The 17,935-nt window shown below is 40.3% G+C and overlaps 1 protein-coding gene across 1 annotated transcript in view; it reads left to right on the top strand.

The window, feature by feature from the left end:
- Positions 1-1,002: 1,002 nt before the first annotated feature.
- Positions 1,003-17,935, top strand: part of phlpp2 (PH domain and leucine rich repeat protein phosphatase 2) — a 47,625-nt gene continuing 30,692 nt past the window's right edge. Inside the window, exons 1-3 of the mRNA XM_037756152.1 lie at positions 1,003-1,360; positions 6,706-6,986; positions 14,016-14,149. Of these exons, the coding sequence (XP_037612080.1) occupies positions 1,136-1,360; positions 6,706-6,986; positions 14,016-14,149 (640 nt within the window). The 5' untranslated portion in view covers positions 1,003-1,135. The remainder of the gene's footprint in view (positions 1,361-6,705; positions 6,987-14,015; positions 14,150-17,935) is intronic.

Genomic DNA, 17,935 nt, shown 5'->3' with positions numbered 1-17,935 from the left:
AATAAATCTGTAATATCTGTAAATAAATGTATGTAAATAATATTATCTGTAAATAATAATATAATTATAATAATAATATAATATATAATAATAATAATATGAATAACAACATAATATAATTATTATTAATAATATAATAACAGTATCTATTACTTATATTATCTATAAATAATATTATCTATAAATAAATTTATTTAATATTATCTATAAATAAATATATGTAATATCTGTAAATAAATGTATTTAAATAATATTATCTGTAAATAATAATATAATTATAATAGTAATATAATAATAATATAATATACAATAATATAATAATAATAATATGAATAACAACATAATATAATTATTATTAATAATATAATAACAGTATCTATTACTTATATTATCTATAAATAATATTATCTATAAATAAATTTATTTAATATTATCTATAAATAAATATATGTAATATCTGTAAATAAATGTATTTAAATAATATTATCTGTAAATAATAATATAATTATAATAGTAATATAATAATAATATAATATACAATAATATAATAATAATAATATGAATAACAACATAATATAATTATTATTAATAATATAATAACAGTATCTATTACTTATATTATATATAAATAATATTATCTATAAATAAATCTATTTAATATTATCTATAAATAAATATATGTAATATCTGTAAATAAATGCATGTAAATAATATTATCTATCTATCTATTATTACATTACAGCAAGTGATGCCATAAAATGTAGGCTATATATATATATATATATACAATTTATAAACTCAATAACACCAGAAACACGCCCTCCAAGGGCATATCATCGTTATTTGTCATTATGAATTGCATGAAGTGGTAAAGACCTGCCTTAATAACGCCTCTCTCCTCAGAAAGGGGGCAGTGGCTGGTGAATAATAAACACCCTTAAACCCGCCCATTTAATGTTTATTGATCAGCTGTCCAGCAGGCCTATCTGACAGCAGTCACAGTCAGTCTGGACATGGCGTCGCTGCACCGACACCGGATGAATCTGCACCTCTCCGTGGGAATCTGCCAGTGGAGCACCGGGACGGCACCTCTTGGTTATTGTCGCTGTTGTTATTACTAACAGGGGGATCATACATGGCGATGGAGGACGAGGATAATAACGCAGCGGTCGTGGCGACTAACACCCAAACGGGTATCATCAAGAAAGGAGGTGATGTCGGAGATAACGGGGCTTGCATCGACAGGCAGCCGGACACGGTGGTACACCGAGCGGGGCTGAATCAGACTGCAGGTCGCGGAGGAGGCAGCCGCAGTGGTCATGCTGGAGCTCATGCTGCGACGGGGATCCGCGTGCTAAAGGCAAGTCATAGGGATTTATTTTCTCTTGTGATGCAGTATAGGTGATGCAAACAAAGTGCTCGACAAAATATCTCTATATTGTGTTACATGTCAAGGGTTTTTCTTACATTGTGATTCAAACAGGGCAAAGTGCATGAGAATAAAAAAAAACGCACATCATTGTAATATTATGTAATGTAGCTGTGATATATCCAGTGATTGATGTTCTCTGGTTGATGATTGATCTGTGGATGATTGCCACTCAGTGAGGAATGTACCAGAGCCAATTAACACACACACAGACACACACACGCACACACACACACAGACACACAGTAAGCTGTTAGAGCTTTTATTATAGGAAGGCCTACTGCTGAACAGTTCTTCTATGACATTTTAGGGCAAGACACATGATGTGTAATGACATACAAGTCCCTGAGGTAGCTGCTGCTCACAAGGCAACGACAAAAACACACACACACAGAAAATCTCAGCTGTGCCATTCAATTGAAGTGTATGCATTACTCAGTTATTGTGTATTTGAAGGAAGAGCACACATCAAAATCATAAAATAAGTGCATAACTTCATAAGTAAAAATGTTTTCTTCAGATTTGATTAAGCCCTACAATATTTCTACTAACAGATTTTTTGGCTGTGAACCCGTTCACCCATAATTCAGTCAGTTTAAAGGGGCAATCCTCTTTATTCTTTTTTTCATGCCTGTTAACATCAACATGAATTCGATCATCAAGTTGTGTTTGTGAGTATCAGTAAGAAAATGCACCCTGGCGTGTTAATTAAATCTGGGGCCACATCCAAACCCTATCTGCCTGCCTGTCTTTGCTAAAATACGGCCATGTTTGTTGATTTGCTGAAGCACAAGATTTGTGTTACAGTCACATACTGTATCATCACGAAGGGACTAACTGTAACACTGAGCCAGGTCAGCCATCATTCATTGACACATCTGTCCTTATTTCATTTCATATGAGTATATTTATTGACTCCTTTCTGACTCATGACAGTTTGACTGAACATGCACGCTCTTATTCAGCACAGCTCTGCTTCACATTCTCACAGAGACACATATGCTCACCTGGGAGCTGCCCTGTGGAGCTGCCCAGTCTTGTAGTCAACTGGGTTGACCACTGAGTGATTCCACAGCAGCGGTTAATGCTTCACTCAAACGCACCTTGATAGTAGCTGATGTACGGCAGCTTACTTTCACTGTGGCCACAGTTTTTTCAACAGGTGTGGAATTTAAACAAAACTCTCTATGGTTACATTCCCGCCCCTCTAATCTCTGAAATAACGCTGCTCCAGTTATGACCTATTTAAGGAGTGAAAGCCTAAGTTTATTCTTGACCTTGAAAATAGAAGTTTAACAGAATCATCTTAACTCAACGTCCACTTACTAGCTTGACTGAGCAAACGTCATTTGTCGATAAAGACGGTGAGATAGAAGGAGACAATTTCTATTAACAGAAATAGAGAAGTTAAATTAGGAAGTTAACAAGTTCAAGTGTTTTTTTTTAAATCATTCATGTTCAGTAATGAATGACAGTAGTTTTCAAAAACTTTAAAAAAAAGATCTACCATTATTTGACCTAGACTGTACTGATTTTTACATTTAAGAAGGACAAAACATTAGAAATGTATTTTAAAATCATATTATTAAAATACATGTAGGCTTTATCAATTGGTAACTAATGTGAAAGTGGCAAACCATTCTTTTTTAAATTTCAAACAAAATACATTTTCTTTTGGACATCAAATACCGCAGCTGAAAGGATTTCCCAATTGATTGATTCGTTTATTAATGTTATTAATAATTATTTATGAATTGAAAGCTGTTTTGATAAGCTATTGATTATTAAATAATTTATCAAGTAACAAGAAAAGTCTCTGGAAGGTGCGTCTCCCTCCCTTCTCAAACAAAGAATAGTTGAATCTCACTCAGCTGTCCCTCCTGGCGAAGATAAGAAAAACAGGGAGTTATTCATCTCGTATCGTGCCTAACTATAGTGGATCATAACATATCGGGTATGGAATTAATCTGCAGATGCGCTGGATCAAAATGAGACCAAACTTTTCTGCGGATGTCAGTTTTTGAGCCACGACAAAGGCCAAAATGTGGCTTGCAACAGACTAGGTGAAGCTTTTTAGCCTAGCCAATTGCGGGAAATGCCTTTTGCTACTGAATCATTTGTTGATCACTTGTGGTCCCTACGGGCAGATTAAGAGGAGTGAGGAGTCAGCAGTCAATGACAGTATAAAACGCTCAATAAAATAGGTTTTTCAAAAATTGGGACTCACCGCAACTACGATAGGTCCTTGAGTAACTTTAGGCTGATGGGTCCAGTAGTATGCAAGGTTAGCTGTGGACAGACAGATAGATACACACACATGCGCACACACACTAACAAATGCACAATCCTCACACAGGCTTACACCTTGTGGAAATAATACAACTGTTTTTGACAGTTGGTCATAACAAACTGATTATTTCATCATAATTTAAAACACTAGTTTGGGCTCTGGGAAGTTATGACTAAGATTTGTTATTATTTTTTGATATTCAATAACCAAAGTTACACAAAACTAATCATAACGATAACAGTGACTTCTTTCTTTGCTGAACAATGAATGAGCCAATAGAAACACTCAATTTTGAGGCCAGGAAGAAGTGTGAAAGCATGGAGAATGAAGTCTTTAGCGAGGTTTCTATGGTCGTTGGGTGTGTTCCTGTTATTGAACCGTCAGCCAGTTTGAACTCTCTGACACATGTAGCCCCAGCTTTAAGTTGAACTTTAATTGTGTAGATTTTGTCTCCAAGTTAAACTTTAATTGAATCAATAACTAGAAACTTCCGACCTGGCATGTCTGCATGTTTAGCTAGATTTAAAAATGGGCCTTCCCCACATGATAGCTAACTTACTCAGAAATGACACCAAACTTTCCATGTTGGCTACAATCTGAGTCACACGGAGCCTGCCGGCGTAACAGCACACTCATCCCCGTAGTGTGTGAGCTCAATCCTGTTTTTAAATTATTTCCATAACAAATAAGTCTTCGCTATCAACGAAGGCCCCACACACACTGTCGCATTTGAATTTAGTTAACCAGCCAGCGGACTGACTGCAAAGTGTAACCACACCATCTGTGCAAAGCTGTTAGCTTGCTAAAAGCTAAGTGAACATCAGTTGCAACACTGACTGCATCTTCCGAGTAGAAGTGTTCATGCAGTCAGTTGATGTGTCTGAACTTGTGTTGTTGTTATAATTTGGTGAAATAAGTCATAGTTGTTAAATGAAAAAAAAAAAAATGCAATTATGTGTGATTATATGTTGCATCATTGCGTATGTGTGCGTTTGTGATCTGTAAATTGAAAAATCTCACTCTGTGGCTCAGCTCTCCAGTCCAGTATTAAGCCCACACTACTGCATCCACTGTAACTGGTGGTCCAGCAGACCTTTCCTTTACTCACTGAACTACTCTTCTTTTGACATTTTCCAGAGAGACCCTGTTTATTTTTAGATACTCTTCCTTCACACTCAGAAGCAAATTGCTCAAAGGCTTACTGAATATCACCACGGAATGAGGTGACGATGACAACATTTTCAAACAATACTGATGAGACCTTTAAGTCACCAAACTGGATGTTCTCCAAAGCTTTCATATGAATCTTCTGAATAGATGTGGGGTCAAGGTGCGTCCTTGACAAACTCCAACAGCAGTGCAGAGTGTGAGTCAGAATGGTGATTAGATATCTTTACCTACCGGATGAGTGATGTGCTGTAATGCCTTTGTTGTGCCTGTGAATGGTAGTCTTTCAAGATAAGCTGGTGTTACTCACATTTTAGCAATTTAGCACATCATTAGTCCTTATTAATGTCAAATTCAGATAGTCTAACATTGTATAATTTTCAGGAAAGGCATTAGGCTACTGCACATCCGGCTAACATGATTAGGTCAAGAGCAAACAACAACATGATATTCTGGTTCCTGTTGGTTACGCAGTAACAAGAGTCCGTCCTCAGCGGGAAAGGTGATAGAAGGAAAAAACATTCAAGATTGTTCTGAATATTATGGTCAGTGCTGCTGCAACAGGCAGATGCTGCTCAGGAAATGTATAGTTGAGTCTATGTAAAATAAAACAACTGCAAGTGGAATTACTAGCTATATGCTTGCTAATAACTGAAAATTGATTATAGAACATTGATTACAATGTAGGGGAAGGGTGCACCTTCACTACTACAAATACAACTGCACCAATTTCCAGCAGTGTCACCTTCACTTAATTCAACAGCATAGTTGTCGAGTCATTTCAATTGTATACAGATAGGAAGGTGTGCAGCAACAGCACTGTTAAAGCATAGTCTCTCTGAGCATCCAAGTGGATATCAGGGAATGTCGTTGCAGTCCACTAAACATTGTTAAACAGAATGAACACATTTTGATGACCTCTTCATACAGTGGTGCAGGAATGACGTATTTTTGTGGGCCAACCAGGAAGTTGGCATTACCCTGGGTTCTCTTGATAAAAAGCCAATGGGATTTTTCTATTGGGTTTTGGATTATTGCAGAAAATAAGCTCTGTGGCAAACCTGTGGCATGGTCGCATGAGCGTCGAGCAACGAGGCTGTGAAGGCGGACGAGTCGGCGTGATGACGTTTATTAGTCTCATTTAGCCTCTTGTTAGCAACCGCCTTTTTTAAGACGCATAAAGGCTTCAAAATTCACGAGTGGGATATTTACTGAAGTATTTTATGTCATAGAACAAAACTTTAAAATCTCTTTAAAAGCTTGTGTTAACAACAGACCTTATTTCAGACATCTAACTAAATACCCATTCAAAAAACCCATTGACTTCCAGACAAGGGAACCGGAAGTGCTAAAGTGTTAACTCATTTCCGGATTTTAGGACTCATTCCTGCACAACTCTATTAACACCAAGGGAATATAAGCTGGTCCACACAACCAGGATGAAATCTGTTTTGTCCCTCCGAGGCTGTAGTTGAGTTCCACCCCTGTCTGCTGTAAATGACTGTATCGGCCCGTGGACACTTATTACTAAACCGTCTCATGTTTGTCACATTTTTAGTTTGATAACATTTTATGTTCCAGTCCTGATCTCAAACACTCTAAAACCACTCTTGATGTGAGTTAGTAGATCATTGAGATTATCCAATTGGTAACTATCAGCACAGATGTGTTGGAGTAAGCCCATAGCACCTCTGGGAGGGTCAGGAGTACATGTTGAACCGCCCTCTTCAGGCTCTTTAGGCAGCCCATGGCTGTTAAACATGCTGATATGTATCTGATGTCAATCTATGTGTTAACATGACTCTTTCTGTGTCAGCAGCGCAACATGAAGCGGAATGGGAGTCGTGGCTGTGTGACGAGAAAGACCAGATTTGGATCAAGAGAGCGGGACTGGCTAAAGGGGGACACCCAGCGGGGCTGTGTGTGTCTGTATGGGGGGACAGTGGACCCCCAGACGCCTGCCTCTGGCCCACAGACCTCCTCCACCCCTCAGACAGACCTGCAGTTGGTGCTCTGCTCCACCAGTACCACAGTGGAGGACCTGTGTGCTCAGAGGGACGGACAGGGACTCTATGTTCAGCTGCATGGAGACCTAGTCAGGTAAACACACTCTAAGTTAAAGCTGCGGGTAGAATTGGACCAAATATGATTAAAAAAGTTATTTTTATAAAACGGTCACTATATCCTGACAGTAATACATGAGACAGGAAATCTGAAAAAAATCATGTGCCTCCGGTGTCCTCCGGAGACAGACCGGAAGAAAACAACTAATCAGAGCCGAGCTGGAGCCTGCCGTCCAGCTGCAGTCTATGAGAGCCGGCTGTCACTCACTCGTGAACTCCGATCAAACAGTCAAACTAGACAGTGCTGATAAAAATATAAATCAATATTCTGTTACTGTAATCCCTTTTTCTCACCTCAAATGTTTTCAGAAACATCTTGTAGTGAACTGTTTAGTGTAAAATGAGAAAGTTTGTGACCCGGCAGCCATGTTGAGATCTGTTGAAGAAAAGCAAGCACCCCCCACCAGCCAGGGCACAGCCAATAGGAACGCTCTCTCTCTGAAATGACCTGTGATTGGCCAGTCTCCCGTCACAGGTACGATTTTCTAAAGCCTGAAAACAGAGCCATGAGGAGGTGCAGAAGTCTAGTTTTCTCTCAGAACACTTGAATTACAATATGCTGAAAGGTTATTATGAATTTTTTGCCCAATGATGCCAAAAACGTTCTGCCTACTGAAGCTTTAAGTCATCAAAGTAAAGTTATACTTTATCATGTCCTGTGACCAAATGTGTCCTCTGCATTTGATCCGTTTGGCGTAAAATATCCTAAAAACTTAGAATGGCTGCCCAGAAACCAACTGTAGTTCAGAGGCTTGTGCCTTCCTTGGTCATGGCCGGAGTGTTCCAGATATCCTGAAATCCTTTCAAAGCAACACAGTGATGTGGTTTAAACCTGCCTCAGTTACTCTGAATTCACACCAGTGCAGTGGCAAAATGCAGCCTGCGTCGAGCTGCCATGCAATGTCTATGAAAAGCTGTGGCCACTCCCGAGCTCTGCCAGCTGCAGCCGTTTGATTCTGCACCGAAGTACGGCCAAACTAAAAGTTGGGAAAAGTTCATTTTTACCGGTGAAGGGCGGCCAGAGAATACCCACAGCCAATCAGGCGCGCTTGAAACACATGAACATGCATCCCGGCCGCAGAAAAATGTCATTATTGTGGCGAGCAGCACTTCCCCGCTGCCTGGTGTGAATTCGGCGGTACTCTGAATGGGCCAACAAATGCATCCAACATCTGCTGTCCTTCATCATTGGATCTGTTCAATACAGTACTGCTGTGCACTCCGAAGCATCTGACAGCTCATCATGTACTAACATGGAAATGGAAAAAGAAAGAAACTAAAAAAGCCTACCCTAGCCTAAAAGAAAAATAAATAAAGAAAGAAAAAATGACTTGAAGCGTAAAAAGATGCTTTGGGTTGCAGTTATGTGAGTATAGCGCAAGTGAAACATGAGATGTTTTACAACTAGTTAGGACAGCTGCATAGGTTAAAATGGAAAACACATCTCTTCCATCAGACACAAAAACACAGCTGAATTGGGTATAATGATGCACAGTAACATCCAACAAAAGCAATTTAGAAGCAATGTCATTTTAAATATATGTCCATATCTCTTCTTTATTTAAATGATATAAAAACTTCACCAGGCCTGGGCTTTTACTTGATATCCTGTCCATGAAAACCACAAACAGAATGTCACCTTAATTAATCTTGACTTAAAGCAAAGAAGGCAAACACAGCACTGAGGACCTGCTGCAGTTACTCCAACATCCCATACTCCCACAGCACCTCACTCAGGATACCCTCAGGGAACATGACTGTACGCCTCTTTCAGCTCCACAAGACATATGTGGACAGAAATAGCAAATGACCCTTTGATTATCTGTGAAAGGATAAAAAGCTTTTTCTCTGATCCGTGACCAGGATGGAATCTGGGCCATTCCTCCTTTTGCTTTCCTGGGAAAGCCTATGTGAAGATATTAGAAAGCCAGCCGATTACACTGTTATAAGGCCAATAAATAGGCGTTATCGGTTGCTATAAGTACCATAGATGTGGGTCATAAAGGGCCTGCTACACCCAATATTATCATCTATTCACATGGTAGACCACCGAAAGAAGGAATAAAAGAACACGACAGTGACCTCTAGCGACCATAGTAATTATGACAGGGGCAGAAGCCGAAGTCAGGTGCTGTAGTATAGACAGTGTGAAACTCCATATGGGTTGAAGGTTAGGGCGATAACATTAAGTTTCACTTTCACTTTTGAAACGTAGTTATTTTAAGCCAAAACACAATGTTTTTCCCCAAACCTAACCAAGTGTTTTTGTTGCCTAAACCTGTAGGAGTTGTAGTATTGTTGCCTAAACCTAAAGAAGCTGTTTTGTTTGTGTTCAAAACATAACATTTCATTCACTTTTACAACGTGTTAGAACGTGTCGCTTTTAAGTTTTCCTTTATAGTGACTGATAACACCTATTTAAAGATCCAATTTGTAGGATCTGGTGGTATCTAGCCAGATTCTCTCCTGTGTGCCAAGCATGTTGGAGAGCCACGGTTGCCGACGCGAAAACGCGAATGGCCGTCTCCAGAGCCATTTGGAGCAGAGCCAGTGCGTAAAGTGTGTGTGTACGTGGTGAGTTAGTGGCGAAGCAAGAGAGAGAGAGAGTGGCGGCGATGGGAGTGAGTAACATTATCAACTCCGGCCCAAGCAGAAAAAGTTAACAGAGTTTGTTTTGTCCGTTCTGGGCTACTGTAGAAACATGGCAGTGCAACATGGCGGACTCCGTGGAGAGGGGACCTGCTCCCTATGTAGATATAAACGGCTCATTCTAAGGTAACGAAAATATAACGATTCTCATTTTCGGGTGATTATACACTAAAGCAAACATACTTATTAATATTTATTCCATTTCTGCAAATAGATCCCCCTAATTGTTACACGTTGGTCCTTTAATGGCCTGATAACAGTCAAATTGGATGCAAAATCACAGTGATTTATGGCATATTCTATGTGAGCCTTACTGTCTGTTAATTTTTTTTTTATGATGTGGGATATTGAGAAAGAGCAAAATCTTCAAATTGTACAAGACGTGTGGGGTACCAGCAAAATGTGAGTAGGTGTATTTTTAGTGGAGAATTGTAAACGAATGCTTGTAGTATTAATGGCTGGAAGATCATGCCATGGACGTGCTGCAGATATTGTGCTGGAAACATGACTGGAGGTTATTAATCACTTCATAGGCTGGTAGCCAATGGTGTGATCAGCTAACAGCATATGAACCAATTTCATTATATCTATGCTGATTAAAAGCTGTAGGCACTGCAGAGTCATGCAGACTGGTAATAAATGAAAGGCTTTTGGTAAGCCTGTGGATAGGCTGTGTTGGTCCAGTTTGCATTCCAGCAGTACAGCACTGAAATTGCCAGTCTGCCAGTGAGTATAACCATGTGGATTTAAATGTAATATTAAAATCTTTTTCATCCAAAAACAGGGTATTGGTGACTTAAGTAAACTATGATTTCTGTTTATGTAAAGTAAATTCCATTACAGATAGAAAGCACATACTGTAAAGACAAGTTAAGGTTGCATTAAATGCATTAAATGCATGTCCATGGAGAATGCATGAGCTAGGACTCCATTTATGTTTGACCTTAAAGGAGCTTCTAGTTCTATCTTTTCTCTCTTTGTAACTTATTTTTATAAACTCTCTATAGATAGATGTTCTATGTGTAATAGGTTTTATCACTGTGATTTATAATAGATGTGTGCACTGTATAAATGAACATCTGAATCATACAAAGCTGTCGACAGCACTGAGACAAGCACTGAAGAAAGGTTTGTGAGTAAGGACACGATGGAAGGGATGGAAGCTTTTTTTAGTGATTTTCTTTTTATAGCCTGTAGTAATGTGCTGCTTACAGGAAGACATGGTCTGTTTTTTTTTCCTGCTTGTATTTTCAGTCAGACAAACTCCCTTTTAAGATAAATTTACTGAGGCAATGGAGTTGATGGAGGACATCCATCCTTCCATTCATCCATTTTTGAGGCACTTATCCTGGTCAGGGTCACAGTGCCAACATGGTGAGCAGAGCAGTCCAGTGCTCTTTTTCCCAGCAACAGGCGCTTCCTTGGGGATCCCTAAGTGCTCCCATGACAGATGAGATATATAATCCCTCCGTCATGTTCTGGGTATGCCCGGGGTTTCCTCCCAGTTTGTCATGCCCAGAACACTTCCAAAGGGAGGCTCCCAGACATCTCAACTGACTCCTCTCAGAGGAGTTAGTGGCTTGACACCATGGGCCTCCCAAATCACTGAGCTCCTCACTCTGAAATGTAAAGTGAGGTCAGTCGCCCTACAGAGAAATCTCATCTGCTTGTATCTACGATCTGTATGGTGAGGGCCCAGACCAATTGCAATTCAAGAATACCCCTGTGAGCCTCGCGCAGGATCAGGACACAGTGCCAGCTAAGGGAGTCAGGATAGGTGACCCCTGTAGCTTGATCAGACACAACCCAAATAAGTGATGCAGGGCTATTATCTTGTTGGCTCACCACTGACGAGGTGAAGGCTAGAGGCTGTGTGAAAGGCCTGTTGGACAAGGCGAGGGGTTTGGTTGTGAACGTGTTGATGGAAGATGTTTTTGTTTTTAATTGTGATTTGGATTGTAGATTGTAAGCTTTGTACCAGTATGGTCTGGTTATTGATTTTTACAGGAGGTGGGACCTGACGGTATAGTACAAGGATAGCAGCCAGTTAATAAGTTTACACAGTTGGGAATGTTCCTTTTCCTCTGCTTCTTCTGCAAACAACAACCTCTTTCACTCAGCACTCAGTATCTATGGTAAGAAACTGAAACCTTGCTAAATGATCTATGATTGCTGAGGCATCACATCTCCTGCCAGCTAATAAAATGTAAAACACACCCTGATGATATAAAAAATACACTTATCTGATCTTCGTTGTTCCTGCAAACCGAGTCAGTTTTTGCACTTGACACCCATTTTCAGTTATTATGGCTGATTAGACCTCTACTCAGGTTGATGTTGAGTGGAACCATGCTGGGAATCAACAGCACAAACTAATAATATATGTAAAAGTGTAAAGAAAAGGTCAATCAACCACTGTGTGTACACACAAACACAGTCCAGAGAGGTCTAATTAACCAAATTAAGTGAAAACATCTGTGTAGATACACCATTGTTTCTGTAAACCCCACCTATCACATATACACAGGCTACAGTAAATCGAGGGACACATTTCCATAGTGTGCCGCATAATTTACCTTCCACCCTGAGGACGGATGAACCCACTGGGTGGCATTTGACAGAGATTTAACAGCTTCTTGCTGCATTGCCCAAGGTTGGAGGATCTGTGACTAAATGAGGCATAGCCTATCTAAGTATAAGTCAGTGTGAATGGTCAAGAGGGACTGTCAGTCATTCTCCTCTAGCTGACCTGCTGGAAGCTGTATTCTGTAAATCCTTCATTGAGGTATTGAGGTGTTGTGGCCACAGCTCTCTGAAATAACATGATTCTGCATATCATATAGTGCATATCATGATTGAAAGACTTCCATCATGCAGCCAGACAGTAAGCCTTTATGTGAAAGGCTGCTTGAATCAAGGGTACCGGATTTCAGCGTTGACATTGTTCCTGTTAGAAATCAGCGGGAAGAGTCCTTAAAGTGATAACTAGTGGACCGAGATGATTTCCTCAGTTTAAGTCACATGCACAGTTAGAGGGAAAAAGGACTTAATTATACATTTTAACAAATTGATTTGGGTTTTTATTGAGAAAATAACTGTGAATATGTACCTAGTTCATTTTGCTAGTCATGGTGAGAAATGCAGTTTTTTCCATGAGGGAAAAACTTTCAATGGCTATGTAAAAAATCCTGAAGGGTGCAGATGCAATGCGATTATTACTCCTTTATCTAATTTTGTGCAGACCCAAACCATTGAAGCTGCAGATGCAGCAATACCAATCGCATTTTTGGATTTTGCACGAGTGCATTTTTACAATTTTAGGTTTGGTAAGTTTGTGGCTCCAAATGACCATCCGGAGCTCTGTCAAACCTCTTAGAACATTTTTTCTTTTAATAAAACTCCACGAAACACCAAAAACAGCACACAGGAACCAACGGTCAGTCCCTGGCAGTTGTGCTTTCAGCCTGGCCAGGTCATCTGCCACTGAAGCTATTGAAATTTGTAGTGCTGTATATACATATAGTATGTGGTGTGCTGCATATTTAGGCCTCCTGAACAAGAAGAGTTTTTCTCCTTGGAGTTGGTCTCTCTCTGGACTCTGCTATCCCATTCAAAAGCTGTTTTTAATGGGGATAAAGAAACAGCCCACCTTTAGTTTGATGTTAATGCTTCAGTGTGTGTGTTCCCCTTACAGAGTAGTGCAGGAATGAGTCCTAAAACCTGGAAATGAGTTTGCATTTTAGCACTTCTGCTTCCCGTCTTAATGTTTTTTTGAATGGGTTTTTAGTTAGATGCCTGATATAAGATCTGTGGTCAACACAAGCTGAAGAGATTTTAACGTTTTGTTCTACGATATAAAATACATCAGTAAATATCCTACTTGTGAATTTACTTTACGTGTCTTCAAAAAGGCGGTTGCTAACAAGTGGCTAAATGGGACTATTAAACATCATCACGCCGACTCGTCCGCCTTTACAGCCTCGTTGTGTATACTCACGTTCGTGCGACCGTGTAGTTCGTTTATAGCCTAACGTTAGCTTTTTACTTCTGGCAATTGCATTCACACTCCAAAAATCATAAAAGTGGTGTTCATTTGTGGAAATGATCTTGCTGAACAAAACGTGTAAGTATCATAAACGTTTGTCACAGAGCTTATGTTCTGCAATAATCCAAAACCCAATGGATAAATCCCATTGGCTTTTTGTCGAGGGTACCCATGGTGATGCTAACTTCCTGGTTTTGCCTACAAGAATACGTCATCCCTGCACCACTTAATACTGACTGAGTGAGAGAAACTGGTGTAACCAATTAGTGGCGGTCATTGTTACACCACCTCTCCTTTTCTTTTGTCCTGTAGGAGGCTGGACCCCTCTGAGCGTCCGCTCCAGATGCTGTATGACTACCTGGCAGCTATGGGCTACGCAGAGCCTGTACGAGTGCAGCAAGAAGCAGCCAACTCCGACCTCAGCTGTTTGATCCGTTTCTACAGTGGTGAGTACTGACCCACAGGGGCCATCATCCCCAATCTTCACTATGATCTGCTGCTGCTCAGTGGGATATGGCAGGAGGAAAAACTGTCCTGAAGGCCTAAAAACAGGGTGCAGCAGGTCAAATGTTGCAAAACATTTTTTATTACATCCTCTTTTGATCTTGTGTCTGTCTGTGTGTGTGCATGAAAGTGTGTGTACTTTTACCAAGGACAAAGTGAAGCCAGTTGTTGTTGTTCGAGGCTCCCTGAGAGTGATGGCTTTCTGAAGCTGTCTCTAGTATTCAATATAGCCTGGGATAACAAACACACACCCATCATGGCCTCATGATAAGTGACCGGCCATCCTTCATCCTGTGGTGATTCTCCACCCCCATGTGGGCTGCCTTTCACCTGCTGCTGTCAACATGCTCCCATGACCCCAGGACTGGGGTGATTAAGTATCCCTGTGTCAGTGTGATATATTAATGCACTTGCAGAATTGATGTGACTATTTGGACACATTTGTATACCTGCATGTGTCTTAATACAGCTCACATAAACCCACAGTCATATCTAGCTCTCCCCGTTTGAGTCTGTGCATCAGTCTAATGATACTCTTACAGTAGCAATAATTATGGGACTTGCCATTAAGGGTAAATGGTGAACGATGTTTGGTAATGTGTTTCCACTTGATAAACCGACTGATGTTCCTGCTGAGTCAGTGGAACTCCTTATGTTTGGGGTTTGAACTGCTCACATGCTGCTGTGCCAGTGAAACAGGAAGGCTGAGCAAACCACAGCGACTAAAGAGCTCACATGTAATTCCTCCCACATAAAGTACACAACCCTCCCTACATTAAAATGCAGCGCTGCCACACTGAATAAGAATACAAGCTAAACACAAATCTCAGTCGCTTTGTATAGCAATTATCTGGTTGGCTGACTCATGAGGAGACTTTAAAAACTGACTGTGAAGACTTAGTAACAAATTTAGGGGATAACATTGCAAACTCCACACAGAAATGCCACATAACATGTTTGATATAATTGTGAGGGTTCTCAGACATTTTTGATGCTCAGTTGAGAAGCGTACAATTTGAATCCCAGACTTCTGTGTAGAATAAGATGGCGTCCTGCTTTATCTTTCATAAACACACTACACAGTCTTGATAATCACCACTCATCAGAATAAAATTTGTGTTATAAGCATATATAATTTATATAAGAAGTAGGTTAGAATTAACTTTCATGAACTGAAAACACACTGTGAAAGAGTTAAATTTATGAGACAAAAACACGGACAACTCCCAGACCGGACAACGCCGTGGTAACGACCTGAAGCATACCCTGCTTTATCGTCTATTTTACTCCAAATGGGACCATCATTTAATTGAAGAAGACTTGAAAACTAGCGATTGAGACTAGGGATGCTAATTTTGATTTTAGTTTTTTGCTGACTGATAACCGACCCTCGTTAACCGATCATCAACCGTTTACCAACAAGATTGGTGCCTTGCATGCAGCGGTGCTGTGGTTGTAGTGCCTAACAAGCCGCACAGCTGCAACGATAAGCCAATGCACAAACAGGTTAAATCCATCATTTATTGCCAGCTGCAGTCTATGCGCAAAACAGACAACTGGGAGAGTTCACCTGTCTGGGAGAGTTACTGTAGCAGCCACAAAGCTGCATGTATTGTGGTGGACACATGCAGCCACTTTCCCAGTAAAAGTCTCCCCCAATATTAGTTTAGCTGTGAAGTTGTCAGCTGTGTGTCTGCCTGGCGTACTCTGTCAGCCCGGCGTAACGTTAGGGAATGTCCCACAGACTATGTGTGGGTGTGTGACGACGATGAATATGAAGTAATCAGTAACGTTATAGCTGTAAAGGTAGCAGTGCAGTGTGTGTACAGGTTATTTGTTGGTGAATAAATGCTACAACTCCTCAAGACAAAGGTCAAGTTTCTGTATCTTGCAACACCAGCTCAGACTCACTGTTAAGGTGGACCAGCTACTCTCCTTTAAGTGACAAGCTGCTCCTCTGAGTTTTGCTCAACTTTTTATTTGATTTTTTAATATTTCTTCTAACCGTTTAACTGATAGCATTAATCGGTCAAAATTCATATTGTTGGTTAACAGTTAAACGATTAATTATTAACATCCCTAATTGAGACCATAAACTCATGTTTATTATGTTTACTGAGGTAATAAATCAAGTGAGAAGTAGGCTCATTTTCTCATAGACTTCTATACAATCTGACTTCTTTTTGCAACCAGAGGAGTCGCCCCCCGCTGGCTATTAGAAAGATGCAAGTTTAAGGCACTCACTTTTCAGACCCGGCGGTTGCCACTTTATTATAAGCAACAGTGTTGTGTTTTTCTGACTTTAGCTAGCCTCTTTAGAATGAATACAACTTTCTCTTTATGTCTGCCTGGTAATACAACTGATGTCTGTTTGTTTAGCTGTCAGATCTTAAACTCACTGTGGCCTCAGTCTTATTCCTAGTCACTATGTGTCCAATGGAAGCTTTACAGTTGTTTGCCCAGTGCCAACATGAGAACTGGTCGGATCTTGGCTACTATCAGTAGTCAGGCCACATTGGTCAGAGTCTAGCCAGGCCTCTTGGAGACTTCCTGCCTCCTTTTGTCAACTCATGGGAAAAGAGGACCAGAGACCAGGCATGACTGGTACTCAGGCACTCTTGATGCTCCGCCAAGGCTGAGAGCACAACTTCATTTGGACATTTTCTGTCCTTAAAACTGGGGAGGTAGTGAGAAGTAACTGTTTTGGAGTATAAACTTGCTGGTTGTGCTGAATTATCTCAGTGTGTTCACCTACCCTCCCCGTGCTGGTGTTCAGGAACTCTTCAGTCATACAGCTTCACCAGTACACCTCAATTTTTGGCTGGCACAAGGCAGCCCTGGTTTTTTATTCCCACCCACAGCGGTGTTGTAGGTGGGCTGTGATGCATTGTTGAAACACACAACAACAGCCTTGTTCTGAGATCCCTCTCCCAGGTGCTTGCTTGTCTCACAGCTGTTGTCAGGGGTAATGATCTGACTAAGCAGATGAGGGAAACTGTGGTCCATCAGTAAAAACTACAGCCGCTACAGAACCACCCGATGTGGTGCACTGCATGTGTCAGCTCTGCATTCAATATGCTTTGAGCGTCTACATCACTGGCTCCCAACCTGAAAGCAAATAAACCTGAGGGAATGCAAGTTGATAAAAGGGCATCTCGCCATGCTGATAGTTCTGGTTTTATGTACCCAGGTATTAAGATAATTGTCACCACCACAGTACAATGGAGGTGAATGGGTTTTTGTTCATGGTGCTCACTTTTACTTGTACTTTCACTTTTAAAAAAGGTGAACAGCAGCATGTCTTTCAGCATAAACAATGTCTTGGCTACTCTGAATAATCTGAATAATCCACAAACCACATTGGTTTTCATTGGAATTTCTTTCTGCCAAAGAAATACTAGCTCTGAAAACAGTTGATAATGGGAAATACTTTTTTTTTTTTCAACTGTAACAATATTGTAAAGGAGAAGAAAAAAAAAGCATACTTCTGCTATGAAAAGTTTATATTTTCTGATCTTTCTCTCATTTCATTCTTGTGAAATGTTAGGTTTGCCTCTTCAAAAACCTCTTGGCTCACAGGCATTCAACTAGAGATACAGGGTTACAAGTAGACATTGGTTTGTTATAATAATTCAGTAGAAGGGCATGCTCTAGGTGTTCACTTTTGCTCATTGGCAAGTGCGTGCATTTGTCTGTTTTATGGCCTTATTTTCTCTTAAGCCACTGAA

Source organism: Sebastes umbrosus, chromosome 2 (assembly GCF_015220745.1).
Source record: "Sebastes umbrosus isolate fSebUmb1 chromosome 2, fSebUmb1.pri, whole genome shotgun sequence".
NCBI classification, from domain to species: domain Eukaryota; kingdom Metazoa; phylum Chordata; class Actinopteri; order Perciformes; family Sebastidae; genus Sebastes; species Sebastes umbrosus.
The sequence above is the reverse complement of the archived record's forward strand: the minus strand, read 5'-3'. Positions and strand labels throughout refer to the sequence as shown.